The 17381-nt window shown below is 44.6% G+C and overlaps 1 protein-coding gene and 1 pseudogene across 2 annotated transcripts in view; both read left to right on the top strand.

The window, feature by feature from the left end:
- TNKS (tankyrase) overlaps positions 1–4019 on the top strand; it is a 157025-nt gene extending 153006 nt beyond the window's left edge. The window contains exons 27-28 of one of the 2 annotated variants that reach the window (XM_070364361.1): positions 1588–1687; positions 2297–4019. In XM_070364361.1, the coding sequence (XP_070220462.1) occupies positions 1588–1674 (87 nt within the window). In that variant the 3' untranslated portion in view covers positions 1675–1687; positions 2297–4019. Of the gene's footprint in view, positions 1–1587 lie in introns of both variants that reach the window. The other variant, XM_005907917.3, reaches the window with a different exon arrangement.
- Positions 4020–14279: 10260 nt separating this feature from the next.
- LOC102277932 (ubiquitin carboxyl-terminal hydrolase 11 pseudogene) lies at positions 14280–17143 on the top strand (annotated as a pseudogene).
- The last annotated feature ends 238 nt before the right edge of the window (positions 17144–17381 follow it).

The following is a 17381-nucleotide window of genomic DNA, read 5'->3' as shown; positions in this document are numbered from 1 at the left end:
GTGTCTCCCACATTGCAGGTGGATTCTTTACCAGCTGAGCCACATGGGAAGCCCAAGAATACTGGAGTGGGTAGCCTACCCCTTCTCCAGCAGATCTTCCGGATGCAAGATTCGAACTGGGGTCTCCTGCATTCTAGGAAGATTCTTTACCAACTGAGCTATCAGGGAATTTGGCTTCTAAAAGTGATTGTTGAATCTTTTCTTCTAAGTACTTAAAAAAATATGCTGTATGCTCTTAGAACCAGCTTGGGTTTAGAGTAAGACTTGACAGGAAATAATGTTTGTTGGTCTATCCTGGGCCCTTCTGGTCCTGAAGTTTATTAATTCCCTTGCCTTAAAGCCTACTTCTGGACTTTGATATGATTAATTCCTATCTCAAACTATATGCTCAGTCACTCAGTTGTGTCCAATTCTTTGCGACCCCATGAACTATATAGCCCTCCAGGCCCCTCTGTCCATGGGATTTTCCCAGAAAGAACACTGGAGTGGGTTGCCATTATACACAGAAGCAATTCAGTAGCCTAGTGAGTAAGAACCAGAAGCACTCAGAAAATGATCTTTAAGTCATTCATACCATTAGAATCTGCCTAAATTTTACATGTGTTGGGAATCTAAAATACCATACTACCAAATTCAAATACTTGCGTTACCGATTCCTTTGCTTAAGCAACTTTTCTACAAGCAAAAGGATGTATCACACAAAGGATCATAGAAGACAGGGGTAGAGGCTCATCTTCAGAGCCATTCTCTTTCCTGTCAAAGTTGCCTTTCACTAGTCAGCTTGTCAAAATGACCTCCAAACTCTTGCCTCTAGGTTACTGGTGACCCCGCACACCTCGCCTCCCCCCCCCACCTCACTCAGTGGGTTACCTCATCATCTATGATTAACTTGAAATCAGTTCAGTGAATTATTCTGTCTTTGACTTTTCTTGAAAATGCTGTGTGACAGCAATCGATGAGGTGACATGAGAAAGATTTTTCTTTGCCTTAGTTTTCTGGTTTTTGGCACGTGACTCTGCTGCTGCTGCTGCTAAGTCACTTCAGTTGTGTCCGACTCTGTGCAACTCCATGGACTGCAGCCTACGAGGCTGCTCCGTCCATGGGATTCTCCAGGCCAGGACACTGGAGTGGGATGCCATTTCCTTCTCCAATGCATGAAAGTGGAAAGTGAAAGTGAAGTCGCTCAGTCGTGTCTGACTCTTAGCAACCCCATGGACTGCACCCTCCCAGGCTCCTCCATCCATGGGATTTTCTGGGCAACAGTACTGGAGTGGGGTGCCATTGCCTTCTCCCATGGCATGTGACTCTAGGGAGGCGTAAATGTGGTGTGACGAATTTACAGTATTCAGAGGTAAAATAACATGATAGCAATTCTAGGATTACAGGGTTTACACAGGTTTACGTACAGAGATGAATGTGGACCTCCTCACTGTCCAGGCACCTATGAATTAGCTGGCCTTTGCAGGCTCTCAAGGTGTATGTAGAGTATGGGTTATGACCAGCAGCCTCTGAAGCATCCACGTGAAGCTGGGCTTCAGTATCTTACCTGCCCAAAGGATGATAATGCTTTCTTCCTGTCCTTTCCAGGCATACCCAGAGTATCTGATCACATACCAGATCATGAAGCCGGAAGCTCCTTCACAGACCGCGACAGCCGCAGAACAGAAGACCTAGTGAACGCCCATTGGTAAAGGCCGGATCGGATTTCAGCCCGGGCCTGGATGACAGTGGATTGTTTTCAACAAAATCAATATTCTGTAAATCCCTGACAGCCTAGAAATAAGCTGTTTGTCTTTTATAAAGCATTGCGATAGTGATGAATATAGTATGAGTAACTGATACATACTCAACTGCTACTGTTCCCTTTGAGGAAATGTTTACAGGGGCGGCCTTTTAATATATCTCAGGCTCATTTTCATTGCAGTTATCCATCGCTAAGACAGGACTACTTCGATCTAGACTTAATGGGAAAAAAGACAACATAACCAATACTTTTCCCAAATGTTCACAATTCACACACTACATTTGCTTTTCTACATATGGCCCGTGTATATAATAAATATACACATATGACAGGCTCATTTTTTAGTTTTTTCTGAGCATTATCATCCACTTTTTGTTGCTATCATTGTTGTTGCTTACTTTGAAAATGAGCCCGAGCCTTCCTGAGGATATTTTGCACAGTCACACTGACTAAAATCACTAGTGACATAACCCGAGCTTCCGGCTGAGCAAGGCTTTTAGTGTCCACTTTTTTTCCCCCACTGATTTATTTTTTATCTGTACCTCTTATCAGCATAAACGGAGATGGAAAGGAAAAACGCCACATTTCAGTTTCCTTTTATGATTGGCCAGTCTTACAAGGGAAAAGCACCCAGCATCCACCTGATTTAGGAACTCCCAGGTTCAGAGCAAGTCGAAGCCCATGAGAGCCGCTCGCACTTCCCAATGCAGGCCTGCCTCCAAGGCGTTCAGGACGGTGCTGGAGGGCCAGGAAGAGCCCAGCCGGTGAGAGGCTGTGGTGACGTTCAGAGGGGAGACCGCCGGGGAGGCCTGTGAATCCAGAAGCATTGTTAAGACGCGTGAGGGGCCTGAGGTGCGAAAATACGGCAGCAGAAGAGGACCACGAGGACTTCTCCAAGATAACACTACTTCCCTTCACTTAACCCGCACCACCAGAACTGTCGCCCCAGAAGCAGCTGCCTTACTTCCCAATTCGGTGGAATTACCATACTCCAGTAGAAACACAAAAATACTACTTGATTGTTCCTCTAGTTTAGAAAGCTGGGGTTCAAATCCTGTTTAGTCACTGGGTAGGCACAAATGGGAGAACTCTTTTGTTTGCTCCAGATTTGGGGTTTATTTTGAGTGAGGTGCTTCAGATAGTTTACATAGGTCCCTGCACTAAATTTTTGAACCATTGTCTCAAACTGCTTAATAGATGAGAACAAAAATGGAAACCAAAGCTCTTTCGGTTGTTTTTTAAATGAGAGAAATAGTCGTACTGTTTCTTCTTGAAATCACTGCTTTGTTTTTTTCCCTCAACATTTGTCAAGTGCACGTTGACACTTGTAAAAAAAAAAAATTATCCGTGACAGTTCTCACACTGGTCCTTTTCATCTTAACTGAATATTGAATTGAGTGCATTAACATATTTACATGGACATGCTGTGTGTCTACTCAGCTTCGAAGCAAAGTAATATAAATGTGGCAGAAAAAAAGGAAAAACAGTGTGATGCAAACTTGCCATTTCAATTTACAGTCCTGAAAACTAATTTGCTTGTTTGTTTTTTTTAATGCAGGTTGATTAAGCTGTGACTTCATTTAATCTCCTAAAGAAAAATAAAATGGTTACATGCAAAGATTCTAGAATAGGGTCTTAAAAACACACATTTTGCTTTCCTTTTGGCTTGAGTCCAATGCTAGAACTAGGCATCAGGAACTAGTTTTGAGTTTTATAGCTGAATCTTGCATGGGTCCTCAAAATTAAATCAAGAATTAGCCTCAGTTGTTGCTTCTATTGAAGTTTTAGTGACCCAAGCTGGGTGTTTGTGTCTTGGCTACTTGTTTAATAGCACTAGAATTCCACACAGAGCTCCCAAGTTTGATATTCATGAAGAGGGCTGTTTTCCTCCCTTCCTTCTTTTTTGCTGTGTTTGTAACAGTGGGTTGAAGGAATTGGCATTTGTGTCGTTTTCAGTAGCTGTGAAAGTGTATACTACTTGCCTCCAATTAGATATAGTTTAAAATGGTAAACACAGCTGTGATTTTTAGTTAAGTAAAAGGATGAATATGGTATGGATCTCAAAAGCTTTATAGCTTCATTAAAAACAGAAGCCACTACCCACTCAACTGTGGTTATATGTCGTTTCCGTCACACTAACTAGGTTAACGGATGTGCCAGTTTGAAACTTCAGCCTTATATTTGAGAAGCTAAACCGTGGTTCGGTATTTAAACTGCCAATGTTATATCTGACATTCTGTGTGCCGAGTAAAGGTACTGTGTAAGGAAGACATTTGCTGTGCTTCTTGTCTTGTAATGATTTGAGTATGTAGTAGTTCTTGAAGGAATGTGTACATACTACTCATCTGCTGAAGAGAATGAGGTAATCAGTATCTCATAGGAGCCAAATACATTTTTTCAAAACTTGAAAACCAAAGGTTACCCTGAGCGCGTCTCAAGTTAGCAGACATTGATTGCATTTGGAGTTTCCACCCATAGTAGTGGGTCTTAAAAGCATGGCATTCGGCTAGGCTGAGATGCAGTTAATTTCTTGTACACGCTCTACAGAAACACCAGCAAGTGAGGGCTGCCAGTACGCCCGCCCCTGAGTGGCCCCTTTGTTTCCCAAACCACAGAGAAGAGAGAATCCAGACCCTCCAGCCCACTGCACGTCTGACATCAAAGGGCTTCTAGCCCTGATGGCCCGGTTTGCTAGCTGTTGGCATCAGTTAAGTGGTCTGGACTGGGCACTTTTCTCCTTGTTCTTGGCCTCCTTCCCTTTTCCCCAGATTGCTAATCCGGATTTAGGATTAGCTCCAGCAGTTACCTTTGACCCCACTCATTTGCCTCCTTTCTCTGTCTTGAGTCTTGCATACATACAGCGACTGTACCTCAGTTTCCAGTTCACAACCAGAGTCAGGTAGTAGGCCTCATGTTCTCTGCCTAGAAGATTCGGCCACTTTGTTGACAGATGACAGCGTGGAACCCAGAGTTCTGATTCTGTGCAGAATAATAGCAGTACAACCAGAATCCTTCCTTCATCTTTTTCTTCTTGGAATTTGGAATTCCTGGCTTTTCAGTGACATAAGTAAACAACACTAGGACGTTTGTGTGAGATGACATCCTGCTCCTTTGAGCTTGATATTAGTGGCTACACTAATTTCTCTTTGCTCTCCAAATAGCGAAGTGCATTGATACGTGCAGAGAAATGCCTAAATGTGGCAAATAAAGTAATATAGAGTAATATCATAGCCTCTATTCAAAAAATAAAATTTTGGTGTACGCTAGAAAACAGCATTAGAATGCAATAAGTTGTCTATGTTTATCTCACAGCTGCACTTGGCCACTGCTCACCCTCGTTCTTAAACACCTGTACCTTCTGGATTTCCGTGAACACTTTCAAACAGAAATGGTGTGTACTTTTAAGCACCTTTCCCCTAGGATATCCAGATCCTATTTGTATGATAATCTATGATAAACAGCCTTTTTTCTGTATTTTTCTTTTGGGCAGTTATCTGACATAGAGCTATAGATTTTAATCATTCAGGCAGCGCTCAAAACTAACATTAAGATAGGGTTTCATGTGTCAGAAATTTAAAGACTAAACTTTGATGTCAAATCAGTGACAGAGAAATTAAAAGAAAGTAATTGTGAAGATGATATTTGTGCTTTGGCTGGATACGTCTAGCATATGAAAAGGAAATGCATAAAAAAAAAAACTTAAAAAGTAAGACTACTTCAGATACCTTGTGCATTTTGAAATTAATAGACAATTAAAATTTCTTAAGAAAGCCTTAGCTATGGCAGAGAACTTTTCATCTTTTATATCCTAATAAACACAGAGTTGTAATTCCATTTCTCAGCATGTGAAAGATGTCAGCATGTTGGGTGTATCTCCATGTATCTCACACCTGGTAAACTTAGTTGACAAGAATCTATTTTCTAAGGAATCCTCCTTTATCTGCAGAGGAGCTGAGAGAATCAAACCATCCCCCATTCCTCTGCAGCTGAACTTCCTCAGCTATCAAACATTCTGGTTGAAGGAAATGATTTCAAAACCCATGAAGTTTTGTGCATGTAGGGATTACCAGCAACTCATGAAGTGATAGATACCATGTAGAATTTGAGTGTTGCACAAGCTAATTTTGAATCATTTAAAAATATAAACCAGTGATAAGTGACAAGCAGTAGGAAGCTAAGATTTTACATACTCCCCAAGACCAAATATGCTCACAAAGTGACCAGTTTTAAACATCTGCAGAGGTTGTTAACTCCTTTGAGAGAATATTCACACGGTAGAGGTGACTGCATTCTGACTCTTCATTTTTTCACATTTTCTTTTATGCTTTACACTTTCACATCTCCATACACACCCCACCACCCATCTTTTTCAAACAGATTTCTCATGCTCTAGGATCTAGAGTGTTTGGTTATTCTTCATAAGCCTGCCCTTTTCCGCAGGCAGCTCTTGAAGCCCCTTGATGTCTCTTTGTGTTTGCAGAGAAGTACAGTTAAACCCTGGTGGAGCGGGGGGAGGTCCCTTACATGCCTCCAGCCCCTCCCAAGGCTCAGGAGGAAAAGCTAGAAAACACAATAAAAATTGGAAAGGAACCAAAATCTTTGAGGCTAATAGCCTAGACCTAGAAGCCGACCTTGACTATATAACCATTCTATTCATGACACAGAATATTTAAACTCTTCATGTGCATAGAATACCTGCTTCTGCTTCCATTGTTTCAAGCTCACCCTGTCTATTGTCTTTGATACCTACAGACTAAAAGGTACTTATATCAAGGTTTCTCAAAAACATTTACAAAACCAGCTTTGAGGAAATCAAGAGTGTTTCCTGGCAACAGCATTTGAAGTAGTAAGTGTATCTTCTCATTGTGATGTTGGTCTGTGTACATAACCAACGTAGTGACTCTTCGGTTATCATTATTGGTAATGTTTTTATTTGTAGTCTCTGTGACCCACCAATGGCAGGGAGTTCAATTCACTCTCCTGTCCTGTTTTACGTTTGTCTATTTGTAGAATTGCCAGATAAAAGACACCCAGTTAAATTTGAATTTCAGATAAATGTTTTGCTTAAGTATGGTTTGCATTATTTGGCATATATTTACTGTAAAAAATTATTATTTATCTGAAATTCAAACTTAACATCCTGGGCTTTTGGGCTTTGTTTTGTTTCGTTTTACTAAATCTGGCAACCCTGTTGATTTGGTCGTAGGAAATTGCTTACAGCATGTAAATTCTTCTAGACTTCACTCTCACATGGATTGGAGGACCTTTTTTTCCCCCTCACCCTCTTCTTTCCAAAAGAGAGCGTCAAGGAACTCAACCTGCCTGCATGGTGGGTTTCTATTTAAGACATCTTTATGATTATATTTAACCTGTAATTGTGCTTTGGCTAAATGTCTAACTTACAGTACTTGTAATTGTTTAATATTCAATAAAAACATTTTTAAAGTATACGGTATGTGGGTAGCAGTTAGCTCTGAAGTGTTTTCATTTCCCTGTTTGTTCCGTTCAACCTGACCAACCTTAATGCGACTGCCCTAAAACTGCCGGAAAAGACAAACAACAGCTCCCTCTCATCTTCGGACAAGTCTCTATGAGACCCGCACGAAGGGCCTTATCCTCACCTCGCAGCCCACATGGGAGTCACTGAGGTAGGTACAGCAATAGCAGAAGCACAGCTGCCTTTTAGAAATATCTTCACAACAACGGGGCACGCGCTTTGGAGACAGACTTCACTCTGGCTCCCAAGGCAGCTGGGAGGCCGGCAAAGTGGTATGGCTCCGGACCTCACTCCCTCCTTGTATCGTGGGAGTGTGGGGCACAGGAGCCAGTGGACTACCTGCCTCTTGTGATGGCACTGCTTTGGTGTCTGTGACTCAGGCTAGAGAAAGTGCACCCTATGAATAGCACTTGTGACCCTTTGTCATTGGGCACGGTTCATTTTTCCTTGTTATTTTATAATCATAAGACAGCACAGTGGGCGTCTAAGCTGAAGGAGCACCTGGCATTACAAAGGTCATCTAAAGACTTTGCTGGTGGCCCAGTGGTTAAGAATCTGCCCACTAATGCAGGGGACGCAGGTTCGATCCCTGGTCAGAGAATTAAGATCCCACATGCCACGGGGCAGCTAAGCCCACATGGCCATAACTAAGATCCAACACAAACAAATAATATAAAAGGTGATCAGTTCCCATTCAGCTGAGACCTGGCTGCCAGATTTGCAGCTTAGCATCTGCTCTAAAGATCTGCGTCTAGAACAAGGGGAAGGGGATGGTGCAGGACTTCAGTTGGCCAAACCCCACCTGTCCTGTAGAGCTAACAATGAATAAGACGTCTGACAATATGTAGGTGACATGTTCATTTTTTTAATAGGATTCTTGGCATACTTTACTTGGTCAAAGGCTGATTTGAAAAGTAATTCTATTCATCTCTACTTTGATAATTCTGCTTACAAGTCTGGAGAATGTTATACAAAGCATAAGATAAATTAGGTGTTTAGGAATTACAGATCCAAACTACCATATATAAAATAAATAACAAGGACTTACTTTTGGATGGCATCACTGACTCAATGGACATGAGTTTGAGCAAACTCCTGGAGATGGTGAAGGCCAGGGAAGTCTGGTGTGCTACAGTCCGTGGGCTCGCAAAGAGTCAGACATGACTGAGTGACTGAACAACACAAAAATATAGAACAGGGAACTATAATATCTTGTAATATCCTAAATGCAAAAGAATCTATATATAAAGCTGAATCACTTTGCTGTATACCTGAAACTAACAGAACATTGTAAAATACCTATACTTAATTTTGTTTTAAACAGTTTAAAAAGAAGAAAACCATGGATTGAATCCATGGTGGTATGAAGAGGCTGGAGTTTTCAGGAAACCATGGCTGCTGTGGACCACCAGATTGGTTCACAACCCCCAGGAAATTCTACGGGGGCTCTGGGTCTCTTCTATCTGCCAAGTAGGAATAATTTCTGCCAAAGTTATTTAGTAGGAATATTCGGAAGATCTTCAAGTGCTCTTGGGGTCCTAGGAGAAAGCAGAAGTGTAACAAGAAATCTGGCCGGCTACGTAGTCTGTAAGTGCAGCAAGTTTGCTGAAAGACCGTATAGGATGAAGACACCTCAAACTGCCGGAGTTCAAGGCCTGGCTCTGCCACTTACTATTAATAGCCACGTGACTTTGGGAAGCTCCTTACCCTCCCAGTGCCTCAGTCCCTTCATTTTCTTTTTTTTATAAATTTATTCATTTTAATTGGATGCTAATTACTTTACAATATTGTAGTGGTTTTGCCATACATTGCCATGAATCAGCCACAGATGTACATGTGTTCCCCATCCTGAACCCCCCCTCCCCCTCCCCATCCCATCCTTCTGGGTCATCTCAGTGTACCAGCCCCGAGCACCCTGTCTCATGCATTGAACCTGGACTGGCAATTCATTTCACATAGGATAATACACATGTTTCAGTGCTATTCTCCCAAATCATCCCACCCTCGCCCTCTCCCACAGAGTCCAAAAGACTGTTCTATACATCTGTGTGTCTCTTGCTGTCTCACATATAGGGTCATCGTTACTATCTTTCTAAATTCCATATATATGCGTTAGTATACTGTATTGATGTTTTTCTTTCTGACTTACTTCATTCTGTATAATAAGCTCCAGTGGAACGTCCCTCATGGTCAAGTGGTTAAGACTCTATGCTCCCAATGCAGGGGGCACAGGTTCAATCCCTGGTTGGGGAATTAAGATCCCATATGCCCCACAGTTCATGGGGTCCATGGGGTCACCAAGAGTTGGACACAACTGAGCGACTTTCACTTTTCATGCCCCACAGTTCAGCTAAAAATAAAGACTATAAAATGGGTCTCCTACTACTAGAAGTTCATAGAGTTGCTGTAAGAATTAAAACTAGCATTTTCTGCTGAGTTTTGTATGGGAACTGAGCTCCTACAGAGTAGACCTGGACACACGGTGAGCGCCTGCTGATTTAGACCCTGGTCAGCTAGTTCTCATAAGGGAAGGTTGTTAAGAACAGAGGTTGTGGTTTATTTCAAAATGGTTCCTTTCTCTCTCCTACTGCCTAAAGAACAAGGAAATTTTTCTCCAGTGTTTACTATGAGAACCTATTTGAGCTCCTGTAAATCTCACAGAATTGTCACAGTCCCCGATGACTGGGTCCCGCTGGAGTTTTGAGCTCTCAGGGTTATCCACATTCAGCCTCTAGCAGTTCATTGCAGTTCTTGTTTTCCTGCTCAGTACTGGTTCCCCGAGCAACCTCAGCTCATGAATCTCAGCTCCAGTAAATTGTTATTCTCTGTATTTGCCTGTCAACTTCTCCAGTCTCGGGGACAATTTCCCCTGTGTCCTTAGCTCTCTTACATATCCTAGGAGAGCTGATTTTTCACTCTGTTTGGCTTTTGACGTGTTATTAGGACTTACACCTTCCAAGTTCCTTACATGTATAACTAGAACCCCCAGATCACAATGACTGTTTAAAATATAGCACTAAAGGCATCATCTATAAAAGAAACTGATAAGCTAAATTTTTATTTACAACTTCTGCAAAAGATTCTGGGTAGAGAATGAGAAGATAAGCCACAGACTGGGAGAAATATTTGCAAAAGGCATATCTGATAAAGCACTACTATCCAAAATATACAAAGAACCCTTAAAACTGGATGTTAAGAAAATCAACAACCTGAGTAAAAAATAGAACAAAGACTTAAACAGACACCTCACCAAAGGAGGTAAACACATGACGAATAAGCATAGGAAAAGATGTTAATGCAAATTTGAAAAACGACATGCCATTACACACCTATTCAGATCAGATCAGTCGCTCAGTCGTGTCCGACTCTTTGCGACTCCATGAATCGCAGCACGCCAGGCCTCCCTGTCCATCACCAACTCCCGGAGTTCACTGAGACTCACATCCATCGAGTCAGTGATGCCATCCAGCCATCTCATCCTCTGTCGTCCCCTTCTCCTCTTACCCCCAATCCATCCCCAGCATCAGAGTCTTTTCCAATGAGTCAACTCTTCGCATGAGGCCAAAGTACTGGAGTTTCAGCTTTAGCATCATTCCTTCCAAAGAAATCCCAGGGCTGATCTCCTTCAGAACGGACTGGTTGGATCTCCTTGCAGTCCAAGGGACTCTCAAGAGTCTTCTCCAACGCCACAGTTCAAAAGCATCAATTCTTCAGTGCTCAGCCTTCTTCACAGTCCAACTCTCACATCCATACATGACCACTGGAAAAACCATAGCCTTGACTAGATAGGCCTTTGTCGGCAAAGTAATGTCTCTGCTTTTCAATATGCTATCTAGGTTGGTCATAACTTTCCTTCCAAGGAGTAAGCGTCTTTTAATTTCATGGCTACAGTCACCATCTGCAGTGATTTTGGAGCCCAGAAAAATAAAGTCTGACACTGTTTCCACTGTTTCCCCATCTATTTCCCATGAAGTGATGGGACCGGATGCCATGATCTTCGTTTTCTGAATGTTGAGCTTTAAGCCAACTTTTTCACTCTCCACTTTGACTTTCATCAAGAGGCTTTTTAGTTCCTCTTCACTTTCTGCCATAAGGGTGGTGTCATCTGCATATCTGAGGTTATTGATATCTCTCCCGGCAATCTTGATTCCAGCTTTTGTTTCTTCCAGTCCAGCGTTTCTCATGATGTACGCTGCATAGAAGTTAAATAAGCAGGGTGACAATATACAGCCTTGACGTACTCCTTTTCCTATTTGGAACCAGTCTGTTGTTCCATGTACAGTTCTAACTGTTGCTTCCTGACCTGCATACAAATTTCTCAAGAGGCAGATCAGGTGGTCTGGTATTCCCATCTCTTTCAGAATTTTCCACAGTTTATTGTGATCCACACAGTCAAAGGCTTTGGCATAGTCAATAAAGCAGAAATAGATGTTTTTCTGGAACTCTCTTGCTTTTTTGATGATTCAGCGGATGTTGGCAATTTGATCTCTGGTTCCTCTGCCTTTTCTAAAACCAGCTTGAACATCAGGAAGTTCACAGTTCACGTATTGCTGAAGCCTGGCTTGGAGAACTTTGAGCATTACTTTACTAGCGTGTGAGATGAGTGCAATTGTGCGGTAGTTTGAGCATTCTTTGGCATTGCCTTTCTTTGGGATTGGAATGAAAACTGACCTTTTCCAGTCCTGTGGCCACTGCTGAGTTTTCCAAATTTGCTGGCATATTGAGTGCAGCACTTTCACAGCATCATCTTTCAAGATTTGGAATAGCTCAACTGGAATTCCATCACCTCCACTAGCTTTGTTTGTAGTGATGCTTTCTAAGACCCACTTGACTTCACATCCCAGGATGTCTGGCTCTAGGTCAGTGATCACACCATCGTGATTATCTGGGTCGTGAAGATTTTTTTTGTACAGTTCTTCTGTGTATTCTTGCCATCTCTTCTTAATATCTTCTGCTTCTATTAGGTCCATACCATTTCTGTTGTTTATCGAGCCCATCTTTGCATGAAATGTTCCTTTGGTATCTCTGATTTTCTTGAAGAGATCTCTAGTGTTTCCCATTCTGTTGTTTTCCTCTATTTCTTTGCACTGATCGCTGAAGAAGGCTTTCTTATCTCTTCTTGCTATTCTTTGAAACTGCATTCAGATGCTTATATCTTTCCTTTTGTCCTTTGCTTTTCGCTTCTCTTCTTTTCACAGCTATTTGTAAGGCCTCCCCAGACAGCCATTTTGCTTTTTTGCATTTCTTTTCCATGGGGATGGTCTTGATCCCTGTCTCTGGCCAAAATTTGGAACACTGATACCAAATGCTAGTGAGGATACGGAGCGACAGGAACTCTCATTGTTGGTGGCATGCAAGATGGTATAGTCACCTCAGAAGACAGTTTGGCCATTTCTTACAAAACTAAACATACCGTATGTTCCAACAAGAGTGCACTTTGATATTTATGCAAAGGTGTTAAAACTTAGGTCCATACCAATACCCGCGCGCAGGTGTTTCTAACAGCTTTATTCACAGTTGACAAAACTTGAAAGCAATCAAATGCCCTTCAGTAGCTGAATGGATAAACAAACTCTGGCACCTCCAGACAGTGGGATATTTGTTCAGCGCTAAAAAGAAATGAACTTTCAAGCCATGAAAACACGTGGAAGAAACGTGAATGCTAAGCAAAAGAAGCTGATCTGAAAAGGCTACAGGGTGTGTGATTCCAACTATATGACATTCTGAAAAAGGCAAAACTATGGAGACAAACAGAGAAGTGGTTGCCAGCAGTCAGGAAGGGAGAGATGGCTAAGTGGAGCACAGAGGATGTTCAGAGCAGTGAGAATACCTTCAAAGATACCGTAGAGGTGGATGAATGTCACTGCACGCTTACCAAAACCCATAGAATGTACAACACCCAGAGTGAACCCTATTGCAAACTGTAGACTTTGGGTGATTTTGATGTGTCAACATAGGTTCATCAATTGTAACAAATATACCACTCTGGTAGAGGATGTTGATAATGGAGGAGGCTTTTATCAACTGGAACCAGGGGTTTATGCAAAATCTCTATAACTTCTGCTCAATTTTGCTGAACCCAAAACTGCTCTAAAAAAAATTAAACCTATTTTATAAAGAGAGAGCAGGCTAGAAACACATGTACAAGCATAATGTATACATCAAAACTTCCTCTTTTAGAGAGGAGACATAGAGATGCACATGAAGAAATAAATAATAAATAAAAAATAATTAATTTAAACCTAATTCTCCTTTGACTTCAAGGTGGTGAATAGTGTGAACATGTATTTTAAAAAAGGCTGATGTTTTAAATTCATTTAAAACTGGGGAAGAGAGAGGGTAAATTCAAATATTCTTTATGTTTCTGCCATTTCGAACTGAGGAACTGATTTTGTACACCCGTGCTCCAAAGTTCAGACCCAGGGGAAGTACTGGGAAGAGAGAACAGTAACCCAAGCAAGCCCATCTCTCAGGCACTGACTCAACCTATGATGTTGAAATAAAACATGTTTCCTTGCTCAGCACTGGGACCAACCTATAAGGTAAGCAGCTGTGTTCTCAGTCTCAATATTCTTTAAAATAAGACAGGAGAATGTATACAAAAAGAATGGAAAGCAAAGACTCAAAAAGATAACATATTTTTTTTAAAACTATTATAAACAAAGTCAAAAGACAAATAACAAACTGGGAGAAATATCTGCAAATCATACTGTAGAAGGGCTTCCCTTGTAGCTCAGTCTGTAAAGAATCTGCCTGCAGTGCAGGAGACCCGGGTTCCATCCCTAGGTTGGGAAGAGCCCCTGGAGAAGGCAATGGCAACCCACTCCAGTATCCTTGCCTGGAAAATCTCATGGACAGGAAGGAGCCTGGTGGGCTGCAGTCCATGGGGTCGCAAAGAGTCGTGCACGACTGAGCGACTAACATTACTTACTGTAGAAGGGGGCTAATCTCTTTCATACAGAGAGAGTTCCTAAAAGCCTGGAAGATTATTTAAAAAAAAAAAAAAAAATCAGGTGAAGCAAAAAATGGCGCCTGCAAATGAGCAAAGTTTGTGACGCAGCAAGCTTTTTGTCTCTGGTCGAGCTCTTCTTCCCAGGACGGAAGAAAGTGCAGGTTCCTCATTGGGCAGCACGGGTACGAGCAGTGGGAGGCGATCAAGACTCCAGCATCTTCCCTGGCTGCATCAACAAGGCTGAGGTCTTTGAAGACCAGGTAAACGGACGCCTCAAGAAGGGACTGGCGGAAGGTAAGGGCTATGTGCTGCTCCCAATGGCTGCTCAGCGTTACCTGGTCAACTGGTATGTTCTAGAGCATGACCCGCCCCGCATGGAACGCAAGGTCGTGGAACTGCCCAGCATCCACAAGGTTGAAGTGCGCCCAGTAGAACTGGTGCTTGTCCAGCTCAGTGATACGGACACAACGCCACGTCTCATCTCAGCCCCGCAGATTCTAGTGACCTCGTTTTTGCGCACCGCTTGAGAGCAGTTTCCGGGGCACCCCAGGAAGAGACCCGGCTGTGGCTCAAGAACACGGAGGGCCCTTTTGAGAGGTTGTGCGACGCCTGCGTCACAGTGCTTGACGCCCGCTCTCGAGACTGAGCAGGTGGTCGTCATGGAGACCCGAAACAAGGATGGCGCCTGGCCCAGTGCGCGGCCACAGGCCACGAGCGGAGCGTCGGAGGAGGGTGAGGACTTCCAAGGCCAGCCGGGCATCTGTGGTCTCACCAACCTGGGCAACACGTGCTTCATGAACTCGGCCCTGCAGTGCCTCAGCAACGTGCCGCAGCTCACCGAGTACTTCCTCCAAAACCGCTACCTAGAGGAGCTCAACCTCAGCAACCCGCTGGGCATGAAGGGGGAGATTGCAGAGGCCTATGCCGACCTGGTGAAGCAGGCGTGGTCCGGCCACCACCGCTCCATCGTGCCCTACGTGTTCAAGACCAAGGTCAGCCACTTTGCGTCCCAGTTCCTGGGCTACCAGCTGCATGACTCACAGGAGCTGCTGTCGTTCCTCTTGGATGGACTTCACGAGGACCTCAATCGCGTCAAGAAGAAGGAATACGTGAAGCTGTGCGACGCTGCTGGGAGGCCCGATCAGGAGGTGGCTCAGGAGGCCTGGCAGAACCACAAACGGTGGAACGATTCTGTGATTGTGGACACTTTCCATGGCCTCTTCAAGTCCACCTTGGTGTGCCCTGAGTGTGGCAATGTGTCTGTGACCTTCGACCCCTTCTGCTACCTCAGTGTCCCACTGCCTGTGAGCCACAAGAGGGTCATGGAGATTTTCTTTGTCTCCATGGACCCCCGCCGCAAGCCCGAGCAACACCAGCTCCTGGTCCCCAAGAAAGGCAAGATCTCGGATCTGTGTGTGGCTCTGGCCAAACACACCGGTGTCTCTCCAGAAAGGATGATGGTGGCGGATGTCTTCAGTCACCGCTTCTATAAGATCTACCAAGTGGAGGAGTCTCTGAGCAGCATCTTGGACCGAGACGATATCTTCATATACGAGGTGTCAGGCAGGGCGGCCCGTGGGGAGAACTCCAGAGAGGACGTTGTGCTTCCTGTCTACCTGCGGGAGCGCACCCCAGCCCGGGACTACAAGGGTTCCTACTATGGCCTGATGCTCTTCGGGCACCCGCTTCTGGTGTCGGTGCCCCGAGACCGGCTCTCGTGGGACGCCCTGTATCACATCCTGCTGTACCGCCTCTCACGCTACGTGACCAGACCCAGCTGGGATGATGAGGAAGATGGGGATGAGAAAGACCTGGAGGGTAAGGACAGCCTCCCTCAGCCTGGACATGGGTCTGGGGGCAGCTCCCAAGACCCTGGGCTGGAGCAGGCTGGGTCCAGCTCTGGAGTCGTGAGCGGTAGTCCGGGCCCTGTGGACACCTCTCCTGGGCCATCTCACTGGCCCCAGAGGGTGCGGCACAAGCACCTCTTCACCCTGCAAAGGGTTAATTCCAATGGGACCAGTGACCGCTCGACCTTCAACGAGGATACCCAGGCGCAGCCGTACATTGCCATTGACTGGGAGCCAGAGATGAAGAAGCGTTACTATGACGAGGTGGAGGCTGAGGGCTACGTGAAGCACAACTGTGTCGGGTACATGCTGAAGAAGGCCCCAGTGCAGCTTCAGGAATGCATTGAGCTCTTCACCACTGTTGAGACCCTGGAGAAGGAAAACCCCTGGTACTGCCCCACTTGCAAGCAGCACCAGCCGGCCACCAAGAAGCTGGACTTGTGGATGCTACCAGAGACACTCATTATCCACCTGAAGCGCTTTTCCTACACCACTTTCTCCCGCGAAAAGCTGGACACCCTTGTGGAGTTTCCTATCCGGGACCTGGACTTCTCTGAGTTTGTCATCAAGCCACAGGACAACTTAGCTCCGGAGCTCTACAAATATGACCTCATCGCGGTTTCCAACCATTATGGGGGCCTGCGGGATGGACACTACACGACGTTTGCCTGCAACAAGGACAGCGGCCAGTGGCACTACTTCGATGACAACAGCGTCTTGCCTGTGACGGAGAATCAGATTGAGTCCAAGGCAGCCTATGTCCTCTTCTACCAGCGCCAGGATGTGGCACGCCGTCTACAACCCCAGGCTGGCTCATTGAACCCCCCGGCATCCTCTGCCTGCGATGCACCACCCAAGTCGGGGTTCATGGATGTAAACTGAGGGGCCCCGGCCCCACCAGAGGGAAGGAAGCTGTCCCAGCTCTCTTCCTTCCCAAAGCCACCCCGTTCTCTTACCCGTTAGGTGCCCCGCACCAGGCGTCGCAGGCTTAGTCGTGGCTGCTGTTCTCCTGTGCTGCTACATCACTCTCTCCCAGGGAAAAAGAGCTCATGGCTCCTTCCAGCAGTGTGTTCCCCACCCGTGTTTGCCCTTCAGAGCATCAACCTTCCCTTCTATTCTCTATTTATGAGTCTCCCCTTCCTTCTTGTCCTCAGTCCAGGGTGTTCTCAGGGGGTGGGGGTGGGGTGCACCTGAACAGAATGTATTTTCTTTCTGAGACCTTGTACCTTGCACTGTGTATATAAAAGTGCCGATCTCTCTGCCTTTTCATCTTGTTTATATTGCTGTGTTTGGGGTGGCCTTTCTGTATTGTGGCAGTTTGTGGTTCCTCTTTATTGTGGA

Source organism: Bos mutus, chromosome 27, assembly GCF_027580195.1.
Source record: "Bos mutus isolate GX-2022 chromosome 27, NWIPB_WYAK_1.1, whole genome shotgun sequence".
Taxonomy (NCBI): Eukaryota; Metazoa; Chordata; class Mammalia; order Artiodactyla; family Bovidae; genus Bos; species Bos mutus.
Note: the sequence above shows the minus strand (reverse complement) of the source record. Positions and strands in the feature narration are given on the sequence as shown.